This window comes from Aythya ferina, assembly GCF_964211825.1.
Source record: "Aythya ferina genome assembly, chromosome: W".
Lineage (NCBI taxonomy): Eukaryota > Metazoa > Chordata > Aves > Anseriformes > Anatidae > Aythya > Aythya ferina.
The window spans coordinates 9467753-9486464 of NC_140313.1; the positions used below are offsets into that span (position 1 = coordinate 9467753).

The 18712-nt window shown below is 37.9% G+C and overlaps 1 protein-coding gene and 1 long non-coding RNA gene across 7 annotated transcripts in view; one reads left to right on the forward strand and one right to left on the reverse strand.

Annotated features, from left to right (window-relative positions):
• The window catches only part of LOC311426264 (ras GTPase-activating protein 1), a 138075-nt gene that overhangs the window by 80935 nt on the left and 38428 nt on the right, over window positions 1-18712 (forward strand). For all 6 annotated transcript variants that reach the window (XR_014686646.1, XM_084502501.1, XM_084502502.1 and 3 more), the window contains exons 14-19: window positions 2655-2812; window positions 3105-3181; window positions 6026-6198; window positions 6388-6547; window positions 6735-6877; window positions 7669-7784. Coding sequence is in view for 5 of the 6 variants with exons in the window: in XM_084502501.1 (XP_084358627.1) it covers window positions 2655-2812; window positions 3105-3181; window positions 6026-6198; window positions 6388-6547; window positions 6735-6877; window positions 7669-7784 (827 nt within the window). In the remaining variant the exon portion in view is untranslated. The remainder of the gene's footprint in view (window positions 1-2654; window positions 2813-3104; window positions 3182-6025; window positions 6199-6387; window positions 6548-6734; window positions 6878-7668; window positions 7785-18712) is intronic.
• Window positions 13073-18571, reverse strand: LOC311426380. Its single transcript, XR_014686688.1, has 4 exons — window positions 18162-18571; window positions 16125-16281; window positions 15342-15429; window positions 13073-13152 (listed from the first exon to the last, which is right to left on the reverse strand). It is a non-coding gene; the product is annotated as an uncharacterized lncRNA (long non-coding RNA).

An 18712-nucleotide genomic window follows, 5' to 3' on the forward strand; every position in this document is an offset into this window, starting at 1 on the left:
CCCCTGCCATGGGCAGGGTTACCAACCACTAGAGCAGGCTGCCCAGAGCCGCATCTAGCCTGGCCTTGAATGCCTCCAGGGATGGGGCATCCACAACCTCTCTGGGCAACTTGTTCCAGTGCCTCACCACCCTCTGAGTGAAGAATTTCCTCCTAACCTCTAATCTAAGTCTCCCACTCTTTTACTTTAAAGCCCTTCCCCCTTGTCCTATCGTTATCTGCCCAGGTAAAAAGCTGTTCCATCCTTTGTATGAGCCCCCTTCAAGTACTGAAAGGCTGCAATGTGGTCTCCCCAGAGCCTTCTCTTCTTCAGGCTGAACAGCCCCAGTTCTGTCAGCCTTTCTTCATAGCAGACGTGCTCCAGCCCTCTGATCATCTTTGTGGCCCTCCTCTGGACCCTCTCTAACAGGTCCACATCCTAGTGCTGGGAGCCCCAGACCTGGACACAGTATTCCAAGTGGGACCTCACAAGGGCAGAGTAGAGGGGGACAATCACCTCCCTCAACCTGCTGGCCATGCCTCTGTTGATGCAGCCCAGGATGTAGTCGGCCTTCTGGGCTGCAAGCGTGCACTGCTGGCTCATGTCAAGCTTTTTGTCCACCACAACCCCCAAGTCCTTCTCTGCAGGGCTGCTCTCAATGTGTTCTTCTCCCAGTCTGTATTCATGTCCGGGTTTCCTCCGACCCAGGTACAGCACCTTGCACTTGGCCTTGTTGAACCTCATTAGGTTCACATGGGCCCACTTCCCACGCTTGTCCAGGTCCCTTTGGATGGCAACCCTTCCTTCTTTTGTATCTCACTCCATCATAGAAGACCACCAGATTGGTCAGGCACGATTTGCCCTTGGTGAAGCTATGCTGGCTGTCTCGGATCACCTTGTCCTGCATGTGCTTTGACATTGCTTCCAGGAGGATCTGTTCCATGATCTTCCCAGGCACAGAGGTGAAGCTCACCAGTCTGTAGTTCCCTGGGTCTTCCTTTCTACCTTTTTTCAAAATGGGAGTGATGTTTCCCTTATTCCAGTCACCAGGGACTTTGCCTGACTGCCAGGACTTTTCAAATATGATGGAGAGAGGCTTGTCAACTACATCAGCCAGTTCCCTCAGGACACTGGGATGCATGCCATCGGGCCCCACAGATTTGTATCTGTTCAGATTCATCAGGTGGTCTTGAACCTGCTCTTTGCTTTCATTGGGAGGGACTTTGCTCCCCCAACCCTCACCTAGAGGTTCAGGGATTCAAGAGATGTGGGAAGCCTGACTGGCAGTGAAGACTGAAGCAAAGGACTCGTTTATGATTTCTGTCTCATCCCCTTCCTGTTCTTGCAATTGCTCTGCTGCAGTGCAGGCTGCCTCTTTTGATTCTTCATCCTGCTCCCTCTCAGAAGGAGCTTTTTCTTTCCCTGCTAACTGAGACAACCTCCACTTCCATTGTTTCTTCTAGACTATAGGAGCAACTGTTACAGCTGAGGGTTAGATCACTGGCTTAGCCAGTATGCATTTATAAGTCTTCATATCCAGAGACCCTCTTGAGCCCTTCAAGCAAGTGCCAGAGGATCAGTAGGAGTAGGCCAGGTCCCAGCACAGTGCTAAAAATTTGTGTCTCTGATATATAGGCATCCTTTCTTCAAGCATTCTTTCACTTCAACAAGATTCCATGCCTCTTGAGATTTCAAGGTTTCAAGCCCTACACCATTGGGGGTGGGGCGGTATTCCTCAGAAAGTGAAGCAGGTGCTACGTGAATTAGTTTGCACGTTTTCCAAAGTATAAAGGAAAATAAGTCTCCAGTGTTTCACAGAGTGGTTTAAATTGGAAGGGACCTATGGACGTCATTTGGTCCATGTCTGCTAAACAGTGCTGTTTGCTAAGTAAAAATTTTTATGTCTAAGGGACTTTAAGGAAACTTTATTCTGAATTGTTATATAAAGATCTTTTCAATGTTTGAACTGTCCTTTGAAAATTCTGTTACTGAATATTTGAATTTAAATGGAATGTTGACCCTTTCAAGTGTGATATTTCCTGTATTTGTCTAATTTTACTTGAGCTGATATTAGTAGATGTCAGATTAATCTATGAACTGTATGCAATTCAGAAATTTGTAAAATAAAAGACCGCTTAAAACATTTAATGTAAATGATTTCAGAGTTTGCTTTTCATTTTCTGGAAATTGGGTTGCTATTATTTTGAGAATCTATAGTACAGATTAGTATCCCCCTTTGAACAGGGAGAAAACAGTGCAGTGTGTTGAATAAGGGAATTCTGTGTAATCTGTTAGGAAAGCACCAGATATGGCATTGGGTTTGGAACTGTCCATGGCTCTTATTTGAGATACAGGTCTCTGACTTCAGTAGAATTTTCTATGTATAGAGAAGTTAACACTTGTAAAACTTGATGTCTCATATTGTGGCTTTTAAAAGGAAAAAATGAGTTAAAGCTATGGTGCTGGAGATTTATTTTCAGTTGTTATTTGAGTTGCTCTTAAAATCTTGTTCCATTACTCCTGTTTCTTGTTCTTTCAATTAGGAAATTGTAGTTTGCATTTTATATTTGTATCTTGACATTAAACCTTCACGTGTGTGTGGGGGGGGTATTTGTTTGTTTGTTTATTTGTTTATTTTATTTATTTAGAAATATATTTTTTTGTATTTTCTTTAGGTCAGCAGTCTTATTTTGCATGTAGAAGAAGCTCATACACTCCCAGTAAAACATTTTACTAATCCGTATTGTAACATCTACCTGAACAGTGTCCAGGTAGCAAAAACACATATCAGGGAAGGGCAGAACCCTGTATGGTCAGAAGAATTTGTCTTTGAGTAAGTCTTTCCTATCAAATTCCTGAATTTCACTAAAATGCAATGCAACTTCGAAGATTCTTTACACTCTACTGTTTTTCATAAGCTTTTTTAAAAATACTGCATGCATGGCTATATAGCAGGCATCTTTCAGTCACAAATGCATGGGTAGAATTTTATGTATGCACCTAAATATCTATGTTAATATAAATGTCTAGCTGATCATGAGAACTCAGGTTTAAATAACTTTTAGAATAAGATTAAAAGTTGGAGAAGTATGGTATTAATTAAGGCTTTCTGTCTTTTCTCCTAGTGATCTTTCATCTGATATTAATAGATTTGAGATAAGTCTTAGTAACAAAACAAAGAAAAGTAAAGATCCAGATATATGTAAGTATTTTTCTGTAAAAGAAGAATATATATTGCAAAAATGGATACTTTGTGCAATTTTCATTGCTCTTTTCAAATATGGTTACAAAGCAATTAAGTATGTTCTGTGGTTACCATCCATACAGCTGTATATTTTGTTTTGAATATGTTACTGACTGCATTTATTTTTGCATAATAACATACATATTTTTAGTAGTAAAATGCACAATAATCCAATTCTATATATCTGATGGCTTTTGTAGCTCTATTCCAGAATACCTATTTTATTATATTGTGACAATGTTTACAAAAATATGCAAAAACAAGAAGAAAGAGAAGCTGTCATAATTAATCTGCCCTATAAGATGTGAATTTTCACTAACTTAATATCTTTAATCTGATTCAATCCTTACTGTGTAGAATTTGTTGTCCTTTACAGACTTTGTTGCTTCCAGTGAGAAAGAGGGAGGAAAGCTAGTACTTTCCTTGCTTAAAAATAAACAAAAAATCCAACTCAGCAGTCTATAGAACAAAAGTTGTCTCGGTCCTATGTCATATCCCCACCTTGTTTCTGCGTCATCTTGTGTACCTTCCATGTACCACTCTTGGCCTTATAACTAAAGTTACCTCAGTATCATCACTTTGAATCAAAAAGGATGGTGTTTCCTTCTGCCTCTTATAGATGTTCCCAAGAATTTACTTTCCTCCTGTTGTCTATACAGCTTCTTCAGTTGTTTTGTTTCTATTCTTCTATTCCAACAAACTCTTAATAAGATGTTAAGACTTACCAGATTTCAAAAAGAAAAAAAAAAGCTTTCTCAACCACACAACGTGGTTTTTTAGGCTTTCTTTTATTCAAGGTATTGTGTAACTTCAACCCTTTACTTTCTCTCTCGTTGCCTGCAGTGCAGACACCTCTCCCTTCCAAGATTTGTTCCAAGTGCTTTTCTTTTCTGTTTTCTTTTTTGTGCTAATATTAATCATTTAAAATATTCTGATTCTTGGATCAAGATTGTTGTATATAGTTCTTAACTGTGCTTGAAGAGAAGGGATCAACTACTGATGTTTTTCTGAACATTTGTATTTTCTATTTGTAATGTGCAAAGTGTAAATGTCCTTAAATTTTCAACTAATGGCAGTCTCTTAATGAATGTAACCTAATGATTCAACATAATTTGCTAAGTAGGAGAAAGTGTTCCTTTAAAGTATTTGAATATAAATTATAACTACTATTCTGTAATCCATATATCAATATTTCTGTTTTGATCTTTTAAGATCAAAGCAAGATCATAGGATTTGTATTATCGCTAGTAAGTATACTGTATAACCATGGGAAAAATTAAATCATCAGATTATTCTAAATTGTGTATCATTTCACTGTTCCTGTCAATGAGATACATGACTTATATGTGCAAGCAAAACAGGAATGAAGCGCATTGCTCAGTTGTGGACATGAGCTGTGCTCTGAAGTAATATTCTGGGAAAGTCATTTTTTTTTTAATCTGGTCTAAAGACAGTCCTATCCACACTTGTGATAAGTAGCAGATAATGAATTTGTTTACCCGCTACTCGACTGACTTGAATGTGTTACCTTATCAGTACATCAACTCCGAAGAATATGAAATATGAAGAGTCTATTATAAATGTGATGTTATTCTGTTCCATTTTCTGATTATGCAAACGATGTCTCAACATATATCATAGAATCGTAACAGTAGAAAGTCTACTAGAATTGTTCATTTCTGCAAGGCTTTGTAGAAAAGTGAAAAATAAGTGTGGTGTGGTTGGTATGAGGTGGTATGGGTTTTTTGGTTGTTCTTTGGGGGGGGGTGTTGTATGGTATGTGTTTTTCCATTATTATTTAATTTCGGATTTATTTTTATGTGAGGGACTTCAGTAAAAGTAGATCACATTAAGAGGCGCAGAAAAAGGAACTTCCAGACAGTCTAACATGGCTAAATGACAAGCTAAATGTGGAACACAAACCGTGTATCCCCTCTTGAAACACTGGGTATTTTTCATAGGTAGAATGTTGTCTCTGCAAGCATCTGGACCCTTTCCATGTGAAATAACTCAGTTCAGGAGAGCATGTGCTTATTTTAGAATGGTCAGTGGTCTGACTGCTGCAGCTTAATACTTAGCTGTCAGACCAGACTTTCAGTTATGGTTGAATAGGCTTGTACAGGTTATTGCTTGGTAACTTTAGGTACCAACACCACCAAAAAAAAAAAAAATGAATTAATGATTTTGTCATTCTTGGGTTGATTTGGGCAGTAAGCTGTCTGGGAATGATTTTTTATATGTCTTGCCTACACTGTTACAGCCTTAACCTGGGATTTCTGAAGTATTAAAGAAATACATATGGCAACATTTGGGAAAAATGTAGTAATGCTAATAATAAATAAGTTAAAATAGTAACAAAGTGATTCAAGATCAGAACTGATAGAAGTATGAGCCCAAGGCTTTAAAGAATGCGGTGAATTCTAATCACACTACCTGTTTTAAATTTCTGATGCTGCCTAGGTTTGTTAGGTAGTTTTGTGTTGTTTGGCTTTTTGTGGGGGTGTTTTGTATTTACTTTTTCCACTATTTGGGTGTTACAAAGAAAACTATATTAATATCTGTTGCATTTAGGAATGTATATGTATACATTATTTACAACATGTTTTATATTTCATCTTCAGTTTACAGGAGTGCTAAATCATCTAAGGGATAGTCTGTTAATATATTTGATGGCACAAATTTTGATTACTTTTATTAATACTCTTTTGATGAAAGAAGATGACATGCTGAAAATAAACTTTTTAAAATTCACTTCTATCACTGTTTGCTGAAAATAACCTACTTAATGCTTTTTTCCTGAAGTGTTTATGCGTTGCCAATTAAGCCGATTACAGAAAGGACATGCAACAGATGAGTGGTTTCAACTCAGTTCCCATATACCACTAAAGGGTATTGAGCCAGGATCTTTGCGTGTTCGAGCACGATATTCTATGGAGAAGATCATGCCAGAAGAGGAGTATAGTGAGTTTAAAGAGGTATTAAGTTTGTTTCCCCAATTTCTGTCAAAATTAATTTTCTCTGTTTGAGAGAGATTTCAGTAACACTAATACATTAAGTAGTATTTGTAGTGATATCTTTATGTCACTATAGATGTATAATATCCATTTTTCCAAAGCTGTCATGTTAGGAGAAGTTTCTGAACATTATTTTGGTTTTTTTTTCAGCTCATACTTCAGAAAGAGTTGCATGTAGTCTATGCCTTATCACATGTTTGTGGACAGGATAGAACACTCTTGGCTGGCATTTTATTGAAGATTTTTCTTCATGAAAAGCTTGAGTCACTATTGTTAAGAACACTAAATGACAAGGAAATAAGCATGGAAGGTACTGTACTAATTACACTGACATTTACTGGAACTGGGGAGGGAAGGACTCCCATGTCTTTGTTTCTGTTTCCTCCCTTAACTAAGAGAGGCATATCAAACTGAGGACAACATATTTTTCCTCTGCTTTTTTTGTCTCCTTTTCTCAACTTTTCAGTTTCATCTTTTTTTTTTCTTTGTTTTTCCAGATGAAGCTACTACTTTGTTTCGTGCCACCACTTTAGCAAGTACACTTATGGAGCAGTATATGAAAGCCACAGCAACACGTTTTGTTCACCATGCACTGAAAGACTGTATATTAAAGATAATGGAGAGCAAGCAGTCCTGTGAGGTGATATCTTTAATTATGTGTTGATTTTTTTTGTTTTGTTTTTACATTTTGATTTGTTAAAATGATCTACTAGTTATGTTTTGTTTGTTTGTTTTGGAAGCATTTATTAATCCTTCAGAAATAATTTCATTTATATGAGTAATACAGGAACTGAAATACTTATGAAATTTTTTAAAATATTGTCTTGAACAATGTTCATAATATCACTTTTAAATAAGTTTAACTCAAATGTATTTAAATTATGTATTTATTCTTTAGCAGTTGTAGGTTATTTTCTAACAGTTACTGAATGCCCTAATGTAAATAACTTTTGGTAAGCTCCAGATAGTCTAGAAGTCAATGTCTGATTGTAGTTTTATTTTAAAACTCCCTTATATTAACACCTTGTTGTAGATCCTCTCTTATTTTTTTTTTTTTTAAACTATACTCCTAACTTCTGTTTCAATTCAACTTAGTTATGGAAAGGATGAGGGATCCTCAGAAGATTGGATTAAAAGATATGAAAATAGATGTAGGTGTGTGTTTTTTTTTTTAAAAAAAAAGGTAGTTATGGATAGTGTTACATGTCTATGATTTTAGAAGCATAGTGTGCTAGAACTTAAAAGCATTGCTTTTTCATATTAATTTCCTTGCTAGCCCTTCAAGCAGATCTGGAAGCCCTGTAGAAGTCTGAAATTTGTACAGCAGTATAATATTTAGTTTGAAAAAGTATTCATTGTGTAATGTTGTCAAGTTATATATGAAGCTATATTCAAGAGAAGAAACTTTGTCTTTTTCTCTTTTCATTTTAGTTAAATCCCTCAAAATTAGAAAAAAATGAAGATATAAACACTAATTTGGCACATCTACTCAGTATACTTTCAGAATTGGTGGAGAAAATATTCATGGCTGCAGAGATACTACCTCCGTAAGTTTGCAATTTTGTGTTCAAATTTGTACTTGAAAATTCTTATTTGTGAGAGTTAAATTGCACCAGAAAGTGGTGTTCTTATTGGTTCATCTTATTCTAATCAGTTCATAGACTAACTACGCAGTCTCCAATGGAGGCATGGGTTTCTATCCCAATCCTGACACCTTAAACTAAGACAGGAGAGATTTAGGTAATATATTAGGAGGAAGTTTTTCACTCAGAGGGTGGTGAGGCACTGGAACAGGTTGCCCAGAGAGGTTGTGGATGCCCCATCCCTGGAGGCATTCAAGGCCAGGCTGCATGCGGCTCTGGGCAGCCTGCTCTAGTGGTTGGCAACCCTGCCCATGGCAGGGGGGTTGAAACTAGATGGTCTTTAAGGTCCTTTTCAACCCAAGCCATTCTATGATTCTGTGATACTTTAGAACTGTTACATGAGCAGAGGAATATTGTACTGGGTCTGGCTGGGGAGTTAACTTTCCCTGCAGCAGCCCATACAGTGCTGTGCTCTGCACTTGTAGCTAGAACAGCAGTGGTATCACACCAGTGTTGTGTCTACTGCTGAGCAGTGCTGGCACAGCATCAGGACTCTCTCTAACCCTCCTAGGGGGTGGGCAAAAAGTGAGGAGAGAAACATCACCAGGGCAGCTGACCTAAACCAACCAAAGGGATATTGCATACCATACGATGTCACACTCAGCAATAAAAGGTGGAAACAGGAAGAAGAGGGGAGGGGTGGGCTCTCATGAAAACGTCGGTCCTCCTCCCGAACACCGGCTGCGTGCGTTGAGGCCCTGCTTCAAGGACGTGGTCAAGCATCACTCATTTGTGGGAAGTAGAGAGTAATTTCTTTCCTCTGCACTTCCACATAGCCTTAATTTATTTTATTTGTTTGTATTCCTCCCTTTTTTTTCCTTTTCTCCCTCCCTTTCCCCCTTTCCCTTTTTTTCCCTTTAAATTGTTTAGTTCATAATAATCTTTTTTTATTATAATTATTTCCCTTTAATTAAATTATCCTTATCTCAACCCCTGAGTTGTTCTTTGCTTTACTTCTTCCCCTCCTCATCTAAGGAGGGGGAGTGAGAGAGTGGTTGTGGTGTTTAGCTGCCCAGCACGGTAAAACCACCACAAATATAGACAGGAATAAACCTAACCAAACACTTGAATGAATCGTGCATTTTGCACAAAAGCTTTTGGCTAGTACACGTGCTTTTCTTTGAGGTAGAAGCTACTAGATCTAAGGGGTCAGTAAAAGAATAAACAAAAAAATCAATATATTATTTCCTTGAAGAGGTAGAAAATAGCACTAGTTAGTAGACAGTTGTACATATTTAAGCTGGTTACCAATTCTTTCAAGTCCTCCTACTCTGTGAAAAAGATGGAATTATTAATAGCATTAAAAATACAAATGGGTGGTGGTAGAATGACACCCTGCTGTGCTTACTTATGTCTATCAGGGAAATGCACAGGTTATTATGTTCCTTTTTTTAAAAAAAAAAAAATGCAAGCTAAAATAACTTGTCTTCGTAGTTTACTGCCAAATAAAAAGTGCAGAACACTATCAATTTTCTTTCCCTATCTTTAGCTTTTAATCAAAATGCTGAATTTTGCAATGCTTACTGGGTCTGGCTGGGATGGAGTTAATTTTCTTCATAGTAGCCTTATGGTGCTGTCCGTGTTTCCTTCTTTTTCCTCCTCTTTACCACTCTGCTGTCAGAAATGAGTAGGCTGGGGGTGCACAAGAGTTTGGGAGGGCACACAATCAGGACAGCTGACCAAAACTGAAATGGGGTATTTCATACCATATGATGTCATGCTCAGCAATAAAAGCTTGGAGGAAAAGGAAGAAGAAGGAGTTGGTGTTTGCAGTTAGAGCATTCTAACCCAGTTGGCTGTTGACTGGGGTCAACTCACTGCAGTCCTTTTTGGCACTCTACATGAGGCTCAAGAGGTTAGAGGAGATGATAGATTTGATCAGTGCATGCTAGACTGAATTTATAGTTATAGCTGTTTAGCTGTTACTTGGAAAGATGTTACTTGTTGCTGGTCACAGTGTTGCTTTGTCTGTTCTGGACACTAGTTTGTTTATTTGTTCCCTCATGTGCTCTGTGGCTTCCTCCCTCTCTTGCTGTACATCAAATTCCAGGAGCTCTTAATGGCTGATTTCGGCTCTTGCACTTTGCTGTGCTGTTTATCGCTACTTTTTTTTTTTTTTTTTTTTTTTTTTTTTTTTACCTGGGAGAACTATGACAAAAACACTTGAGCCTGGTTGCCCAGAGAGGTTGTGGATGCCCCATCCCTGGAGGCATTCAAGGCCAGGCTAGATGCGGCTCTGGGCAGCCTGCTCTAGTGGTTGGTAACCCTGCCCATGGCAGGGGGGTTGGAACTAGATGATCTTTAAGGTCCCTTCCAAGCCAAGACATTCTATGAGTCAGAAACCGCTGCGAGATTTGCGAAAAGATTTCAGCTGTTGTCCAGGTGAATCACCTGGCTGCTCCAGTGCTGGGATAAGGGGGCCAGTAGCCAGGAACACGGGGAAGCCAAGCAGCTGGGATCCCTCTAGGGAAAGGGCCATTGACAAAGTGATTGGAAAAGAGGCACAAGCCCTCAGCCTCTGTAGGCAACTCCTGTCAGGCGTGAAGGAAAGGTATCCCTTCAAGGAAGATGTCGTACGTCACCCAGGCAAGTGGACAACTATGAAGAGAAGTATAAAGTACCTGAGCGAATTAGCTATGGTGGAGGCAATCTATAGCAACCTGGACAATGATCAGGTATCCAAAGACCCAGATGAAGTCCAGAGCACACGGTCCATGAGGCAGAAGATTGTACAGAGTGCACCATCATCATCCGCAAGTACTCTGGTGATAATGAGACACAGAGGCACCAACAGTGGATGTAGTGGCCAGCCAACTCTGGCAATTAGAAGAGAATCTTTCTTCCTTCCTATGGGCCTGTATCTCAGCTGTAGAGAAACTGTTCCAAGAAGTCCAGCAACTCAAAGAGAATGACTTCCTCCCTTTTCATACCGGCCAGTATCTCAGCTATTAGGAATCAGCCTTTTTTGTTCAAGGGAAAGGGTATCGTGGGTGCACACCACGTGCCACCCTGTGGTTTTATGTGTGACCGCGGGGAGGAAATGAGGAGAGGAAGTGGGATGATAAATCTACCTTGATACTAGAAGCACGGGTATGTGAGTTGCAAGGAAAAACAATCACAAAAGGGTGTTCTTCCAGGATAATTACTGTTCCAGTTTCTACTGGGCAGTTCTCCAGACAGAGTAGATGGGTTGAGTTTACTCCTGGTTATAGTGGAGGGACATTCGATTCACATTTACAAGAAGCAAGTAATGAATTCAAATGCAATGACCAGGATTAGAGGCGCCCTGCCTCCAGCCAGCTGGAGGAAAGGGACAACCAGGTTTATTAGTCTGTGTGGACTCAATGGCCTCACGCATCAGACCCACAGGAGTATAAGGCTCTAGTGGACACTGGTGCACAGTGTACCGTAATGCCATCAAGCTATAAAGGGGCAGAACCCATCGGTATTTCTGGAGTGACAGGGGAATCCCAGCAGCTAACTGTATTGGAGGCCAAAGTGAGCCTAACTGGGAATGAGTGACAAAAGCACTCCACTGTGACTGTCCTGGAGGCCCTGTGCATCCTTCCTATAGGATGGGATCCAGAAGGGTACTGGCAGGCTTTTGGTGTGGTTGCCCTGGGTACAGAGAAGAGCTCTACCCAGCTGTACAGCCGTCTACCTTTTCCAAACTCTTCTGTTGTGAGGTTGCTGCATGTCAAAGAACAGCAGGTGCCAATTGTTACTATGACAGTGAATCAGTGGCAATAATGCACCGAGATTGCCTGGTTCCCATCCATGAGCTGATTCATTGACTGGGGAGCCCAGGAGTGCTCAGGAAGACTTGCTCACCCTTTAGTAGTCCCATATGTCCAGCGTGAAGGTCGGATGGAGAGTGGAGGCTAACTGTGGACTATCAAGGCCTGAACAAAGTCGAGTGCACCTGTACCATACATGTTAGAACTCCGGTATGAACTGGAGTCAAAGTAACTGGATAAATCCACGCTAGAGCGGGCACACCTGTGAAGGGACTGTGGCCTGTGCATAAGTCCATGCCAGAGCAGGTAGACCCCCAAAAGGGACCGTAGCCCACAGAGGATCCATGCTGGAGCAGGGGCAAGGGAGGGAGTTCATTGCAGTGTTAAACTCTGTAGCATAGTCCAAAGGGAAAAAGGGGTGGAGATTGTAGTGGATATACATTTAAACTGCTGTAATCCATGATTTGAGTTGTGTGTTATAGGAAGTACTGTAACAGGAACCACCCAAACTAATGGAGGATGAGCCTTGGAAGAAGCCAGGCAAGTGCAGCAGCAAGCCAACTTGAGCTGGCTTTGGTGCCCAATAACTTGACACAACACGTTGCCTCTCCTGTCCTGAGTGACCACCATAACAGATGGAGTCAAAGTCACAGACTAAATGAACTCAACGTCCCTTTTATAAACATTTCAATGAGGCCTCCCATAGACAAAGGGAATGATATCTGTGTATATGTCAAAGGACAGGAAGGGGGTGGTAATTAATGAGGATGTATTGTGGATAGTGTGGGACTTGAGCATGATGCAAATGTATGGAATAAGTGGTGGAGATTGTGCTGGCTCTCGCTGGGATGGAGTTAATTATCTTCAAAGCAGCTGATATGGTGCTGTGTTTTAGATTTGTGTTGATAGCACGCCACTGGGCTGGTGTGCCTCTCCTATGAAGAAAGGCTGAGAGAGCTGAGGCTGTTCAGCCTGAAGAAGAGAAGGCTCTGGGGTGACCTTATTGCAGCTTTTCAATACCTAAAGGGGGATAACTTTTTGCTCATGCAGACAATGACAGGACAAAGGGGAATGGCTTTAAACTAAAAGAGGGGAGATTTAGATTAGAGGTTAGGAGGAAATTCTTCACTCCACGTTGCCCAGAGAAGTAGTGGATGCCCCATCCTTGGAGGTGTTCAAGACCAGCTTGGATGAGTCCCTGGGCAATCTGATCTAGTGGGTGGCATCCCTGCCCGTGGCAGGGGGTTGGAACTAGATCTTTAAGGTCCCTTCCAACCCAAGCCATTCTATGTTAACAAACAGGAATTCACTCCGGTTGGTTTAACAAAGGTACTGCATAACTCCAAGAAAGAAAGTACATGCAGGATTTGCTATTGTTGAAAGTAAAGTTCTGAGATCAGCATCATTTTACAACAAGGAGACAATCCCCCCCCCCCCCATTATTTATATAGCTTCACCTGACGTAGACGTTTATTGGATTTCCCTGGACTGTTTTTTCTTAAACTGCAAAACATCTGCAGAGCCTTCATCCAGTCCTAAGACAGAAAGGCACAGAACAGTGTAACAAGAAGTCAGACTCACCTTCTTGCGCTAGAACAGACATGTCTAAAAAATAAAAATACATTGAAGTATCTGAAGTTTTCTTTAGATTGAAAAAAAAAACCCACTTGCATGCAGTTCAAATTATGAAATTTGAATATTAAAGCAAAATTCATCTTTACTCAGCAAAACTAAAGAAAGAATTTACAAAACTGATTCTCTTCTAGAAATATTAAGCATTACTAATGGATATACAGTGTGACCTTTACCAATTTTCAAAAATAGTGATATTACATTAAATTAAAAACAGTATGTAAAATGAAGCAAGACTTAGGTGCTTCTGAGAAAATAACAGTTGACAAGTCAAACTGTTCTGATCATTCTCTCGTCCATTTCTGTATCACAGTCATATTTTACTGCATATGCTTCAAACAAAAACAAAGCAGCATTAACAGAGAAACAGTGAAAATTATAACCTACACCCCCATTCTCTCTGCTCACAAATGCAGAGAGCAGAGTGGATATTTTGTAAGGTAGAAGATATGCTATAGCCTCATTCTCGTGTTTTCATCCCCCACTCCCAAATTTTGTAAGTTTTTCTAAAGCACAAAATTTAGGCTTTGAGTAACATTCATAAAGGTGTAGTAGTTCAAAGATCTGCTGCCTACACAAAGTACAATTTAATAATGTCATTAAAGAAAAAAAAATTAAAAAGACATTTTCAGTCTTATCCTTTACATTACCTTCCACATTTAAAATATACAAGTACATTCTATATTGGAGCTATTCTCAGGTAAATCACTTTGTGAGTGAAGTTTTAGCTTTCAAAACCTTCCACAAAAGGAAGAACTCTCAACTATGCATTTTTTTTTGTAGCTTGTTTCCTTATCCAAATAAGGAAAAGCAATTGAAGACCCACAGAACCTCCTAAATACTCTAAATTAATATAAATATTTCCTAGATATATACTCCTCTTTATTCCCCCTCCTAACAAGAAAAGTTTTCCCCTTAAATTCCAAAGTTTACACTAGCATGAGTAATGCACCATGGCATGTACAGTGACACTAGTATATGAGGCTACACTTCACATTACATTCACAAATGTTTTGTACAAACATCAAAGACATCATGCAATCCATTGGACATCTGCTTTGATATTTACCACATTATATGAAAACTGGCAAGTTTTCCTTAATATACCAACAAAACTATTCTTCCATGAAATTTTACAAGGTACAGACAACTGAAACTTCTGAAATTGGAAGCATCTGTAAAACAATTGATGTGCCTTACCAAGAATAATTTTATAAATGAAATCCTATAAATGCAGTGAACAGCTTAAATGTTAAGCAAGTCTAACCCAAAAGCAGATTATACCAAACGGTCAGAAAACAGGACAGAATATTCTGCCTACTGTACATTCTTAAATAAAATCAAATGCAAAGGTTAACTTCTAACACGGGTATTTCAGAGCCATGGAATACCAAAACAACTTAATGATTAAGAACATTATCGCATCTTACATACGTTCTTCTGTCGGTGGGTGACTTTTAGAGAATTAGGCTCCACTCCTACAATTTTTAATCTGCAAACATTAATTGCTAGAGAGCTAATAACTAAATGATAGTAATTAAAAAATAAATAAATCTTACTTTTCATGCAAAATCAGTGCCCAAGAATATAAACAACCACCAATTTATGGTCAGGACAAATAACTAAAATGCTCAGCAAATTCTGATCGCTGGACATACTTGCATCAGCATTTTTGTTCACATCAAGAAGCACTCTTGAAGGAAAACTCCCCACTTACCATGCTTTGGTTCATAACATAGAAGATTCTTGGAGAGCAAACAAATTTTTTTTGGACTGAACTACTCCAAAAGATAATTCTCCAGAAATATTTTAGGGAAACTAATGAGAGTTCAGTGCATGAGACCAGACTAAAACTTGTCCAAAGTAAAACCCCCAAAGCTACGTTCTCAGCATCAACAATTTCCCTTACAGATCTGCTACTTGCATGGTAATATTTGTTAATGTAGACATAGCTACCATCCGTGGTAGGCATGCTTTCTATTACAGAAGGGAAATATTAAACAAAATTTCTATTACAGAAGGGAAATATTAAATATTACAAGACAAAAAAAAAATTGCTTTTAAAATTATATTTATCAACAAAATCTCTCACCTGTGTTTGTTCTGGAGTTTCTCCTGCAAAGTAAAAGATGTAATGCTCTTCGCTGAAGTGCTGAACTACTATTTGAAAACAGTTTGGCCTTAATAAAAGAACAAAACCCATAAGGCTTATTAATCTTTGTAGCATTGACAAATGCCTCCATTTCTTGATATCTGCCAAATCAAAGTTCACACTGAACTAATACATTTCTGATGTTTGACTGTATAGAGCATTGAACACAGAGTAGTTTCAACCCCCAATTTAGCTTTCTAATACCTATCAGCAAAAGAATGCAGATCTTTTGGAATTGACAAAATCCTTGATCTTGTCAATTTTTGGTTCAATAGGATTAAAACCCTCAATAGAGTTGCTTCATAATCTTTTTAATGCCTGTAATACAAAATGGGGAACAATTAATACACAATATTGAAAAATGACAATGCAATAGCCCAAATCATTATTACACACAAGACAATCTTAAGACTAAGTTCTAAAATTTCTTACTAGAATTTGTTTATGAACAGTTGCTAGCAATCAAGTTGCCATGGCTTAACAAGTTACCATTTTCAGTTAAATCTGTCTACATACACTCTTGCAATCTACACCAACTATGGAATAAAACACAATATAAACCAACAGTCACAATGCTTACATTTCACAATCAGAAAACAAACAAACAAACAAAAAAAACCCACCTTGTTCATTACTGACATATTGTCCATGTACTGTACATGCCTCAAACTAGCAGTTAACTGCCCTGCTGCATGTACAAGCATTAAAAAATCAGTGTCGTACCTGCCAAATAAACTGTCATGTACTCCATAGATGGAACACACACTAAGGTCTATTAAACCTTTAGGTTTTGTGGCTCGTTTTTCACTTTCAAAATAAATAAGATGGGCATCATTTCCCTCCAATATAAAGTACAAGTTTTTCCATCTCTTCCCCTTACCTGTAAAAAAGCAAGTAGGAAGTTACAATATTGTTTTAAAGAAAATATAAATTTTGTAAATGAAGAAAAAAGAGGGCAGTAAGGTTTTTGTCAAAATACAAACAGAAAAACAACATACAGTTAACCATGCTTAAGCAGTAATATCAGTATGCATATGCAATGTTTTCTGCAACATCTAGCTAAAAACAGTCCCTCTTCACATGTTCGGGTACAATTGTAGATGGTTCTCTAAACATTTTCATTAATCTCAACAGGATTAAGCAAGTGCACGAGCTGCCCAGACAACTCCATTCATATCGATGAGAAGACTGACTATGCAGTTCGCAAATAATGTGTGATGCTGTAAACAATCCAAATTAATAAAGCTATTTTAAATTAAGAAACGGATTTCTCCTGACATGAGAAAATTATTCCTAAACTCTTACTAACTGCTCAGCATAACAAATTGCATCACGATATCTTAAAACCGTATCACTACAGAATAGAAATAGGAACATAATATACACATACTTGAATCAGAACCAAACCTGAACCCAAACACACCTATATCCAAGAATTTGGCCAGTTCCACGTTTCAGAGAAAAACGTAAAAACATAAGACACAGTACCTTTTAGAAAAGCATTCAGCATTAATTTTCAACTTGATCATCATAGATCTACCACATACCTTCATAAACAAGGACTAGAACTCACAGTTTTGGAAAACCTACTTTAACATCTAGTCATACTCTACTAGATGGAAGAGTGATTTTTATTAATTTTTTGTTCTATATGCAGGTACGTGTCTCTCTCCATACCTATTCAGTACTCCTGCTTGCACATGTAAAGTATCTCAGTATCCCTTTTAGCTAAAAATTTATTTATTTATTTTTAAAAGTTTATTCTCAGCTAATTCCTCAACTCTACCACAGCCCTCTACACCTTATCTCAGAATTAACACTCTCAAGAGAAGAGGTGCTTTCCTTGCTTTATTCAGAGGATCTAGTTTTTATTTCCTCTGAACGCATCTTTTATATTTGACTATATCTAAGTGCTTGCCTTCTTTCTCATTTTTGCTCGCTATCCAGACCATTATCTGGAACTTATTGTTTAAGTTACGGTCTTCGTCATTTCTAGAAACATTATTATTATTTTTTATTTATGTTTAATTTTTAAATGTTTGTTGTATTGCTGATCATTAAAATCAGCTTTAGCGGAAACAAAAAAAAATAAAACCATGATACTTGGTAAGGGACTAGCTTCCTTGGAACTCCAACACCTTATTCAATGGCAATTCTTTAAGGATATATTGGGATGAGTCAGGCAGCTTTTAATCCAATTACTGTACATTACGTTGACTGTGTCAGTGTTAGACAGAACTTTAATAGTTCTGTCTATACAGAACTACTACTACTAAGTTCCGTCTGTACAGAACTACCCAGAATACACATTTTAAATTACACATATTACCTAACTTGGAATAACAAAATTAAACCAGCTCTGGTCTCCAATGAACGCACTGATTTACGTTAATCTAGCTCTCTAACTCATGCCATCAGCTTAAATTTAAATGAATTGCATACTAAGTATGAATTTTATAAAAGTGTACTTCATTTAATGAGTTTGAATATTACCTTTGATGAAAGGCACTTAGTTTTTGTGCTGCTCTGATTTTTTTCAGCAAGAACTGCCAATGAACTTTATATTACGTGTCATTTTATGTATTATGTATTTATATTGGTGAATTTAAGGAAAAAGAACCTTTCATATCTATAACTTTCTATAACCTTTTGCTCACTTCAATTTTGCCTCCACTAGGTACCAGTGCTACACAAAACATGCATCCAAATCTGCTTTTTTTTTTTTTAAGAGAAACATTTTATAGAAGCAACAGAACTCACTTTTTTTTAGAAGATAACCTTTTTTGACAATATTTTTATAAAAAGCATCCTTTGTTTTGCGACGAATTGTATTGTAGATTTCTTTTCCATCCACCGTATTATTAAGCACTTGTTCTTGATGCTGGTAAATAAGGGAGAAATCAGCAGTTGTTTTTTTTTGTTGTTTTTTTTTTTTTTTGTCTGTTTGTTTTTTTAAAGCTCAGGAATCAACTGTGAAACAATTAAACACTATGAAGCTGCAACCAAAAATATTATTGAACACTACCAATCTTTTATTATTGTTCTCTCGCGTTTTAGCAAACCAATATAATTTCATACAATACCTTTGCCAGAAATGTAATGTGACTATTTCTTGTGGAATGATTAGACCAGAATAAACCTTATTTTTCTTATAAAATACAGACCGATGTTTACAAAGTAACATCTGTATTTATTTAACATTAAATAGAAAGCATCACCTTTCACATTGATTTATATAAAATTTACATAAGTCTTTAAAGGTTATCGAGTGTCTGGCTGTCTTCTATCAAAACTTTTGGGAATGACTAATT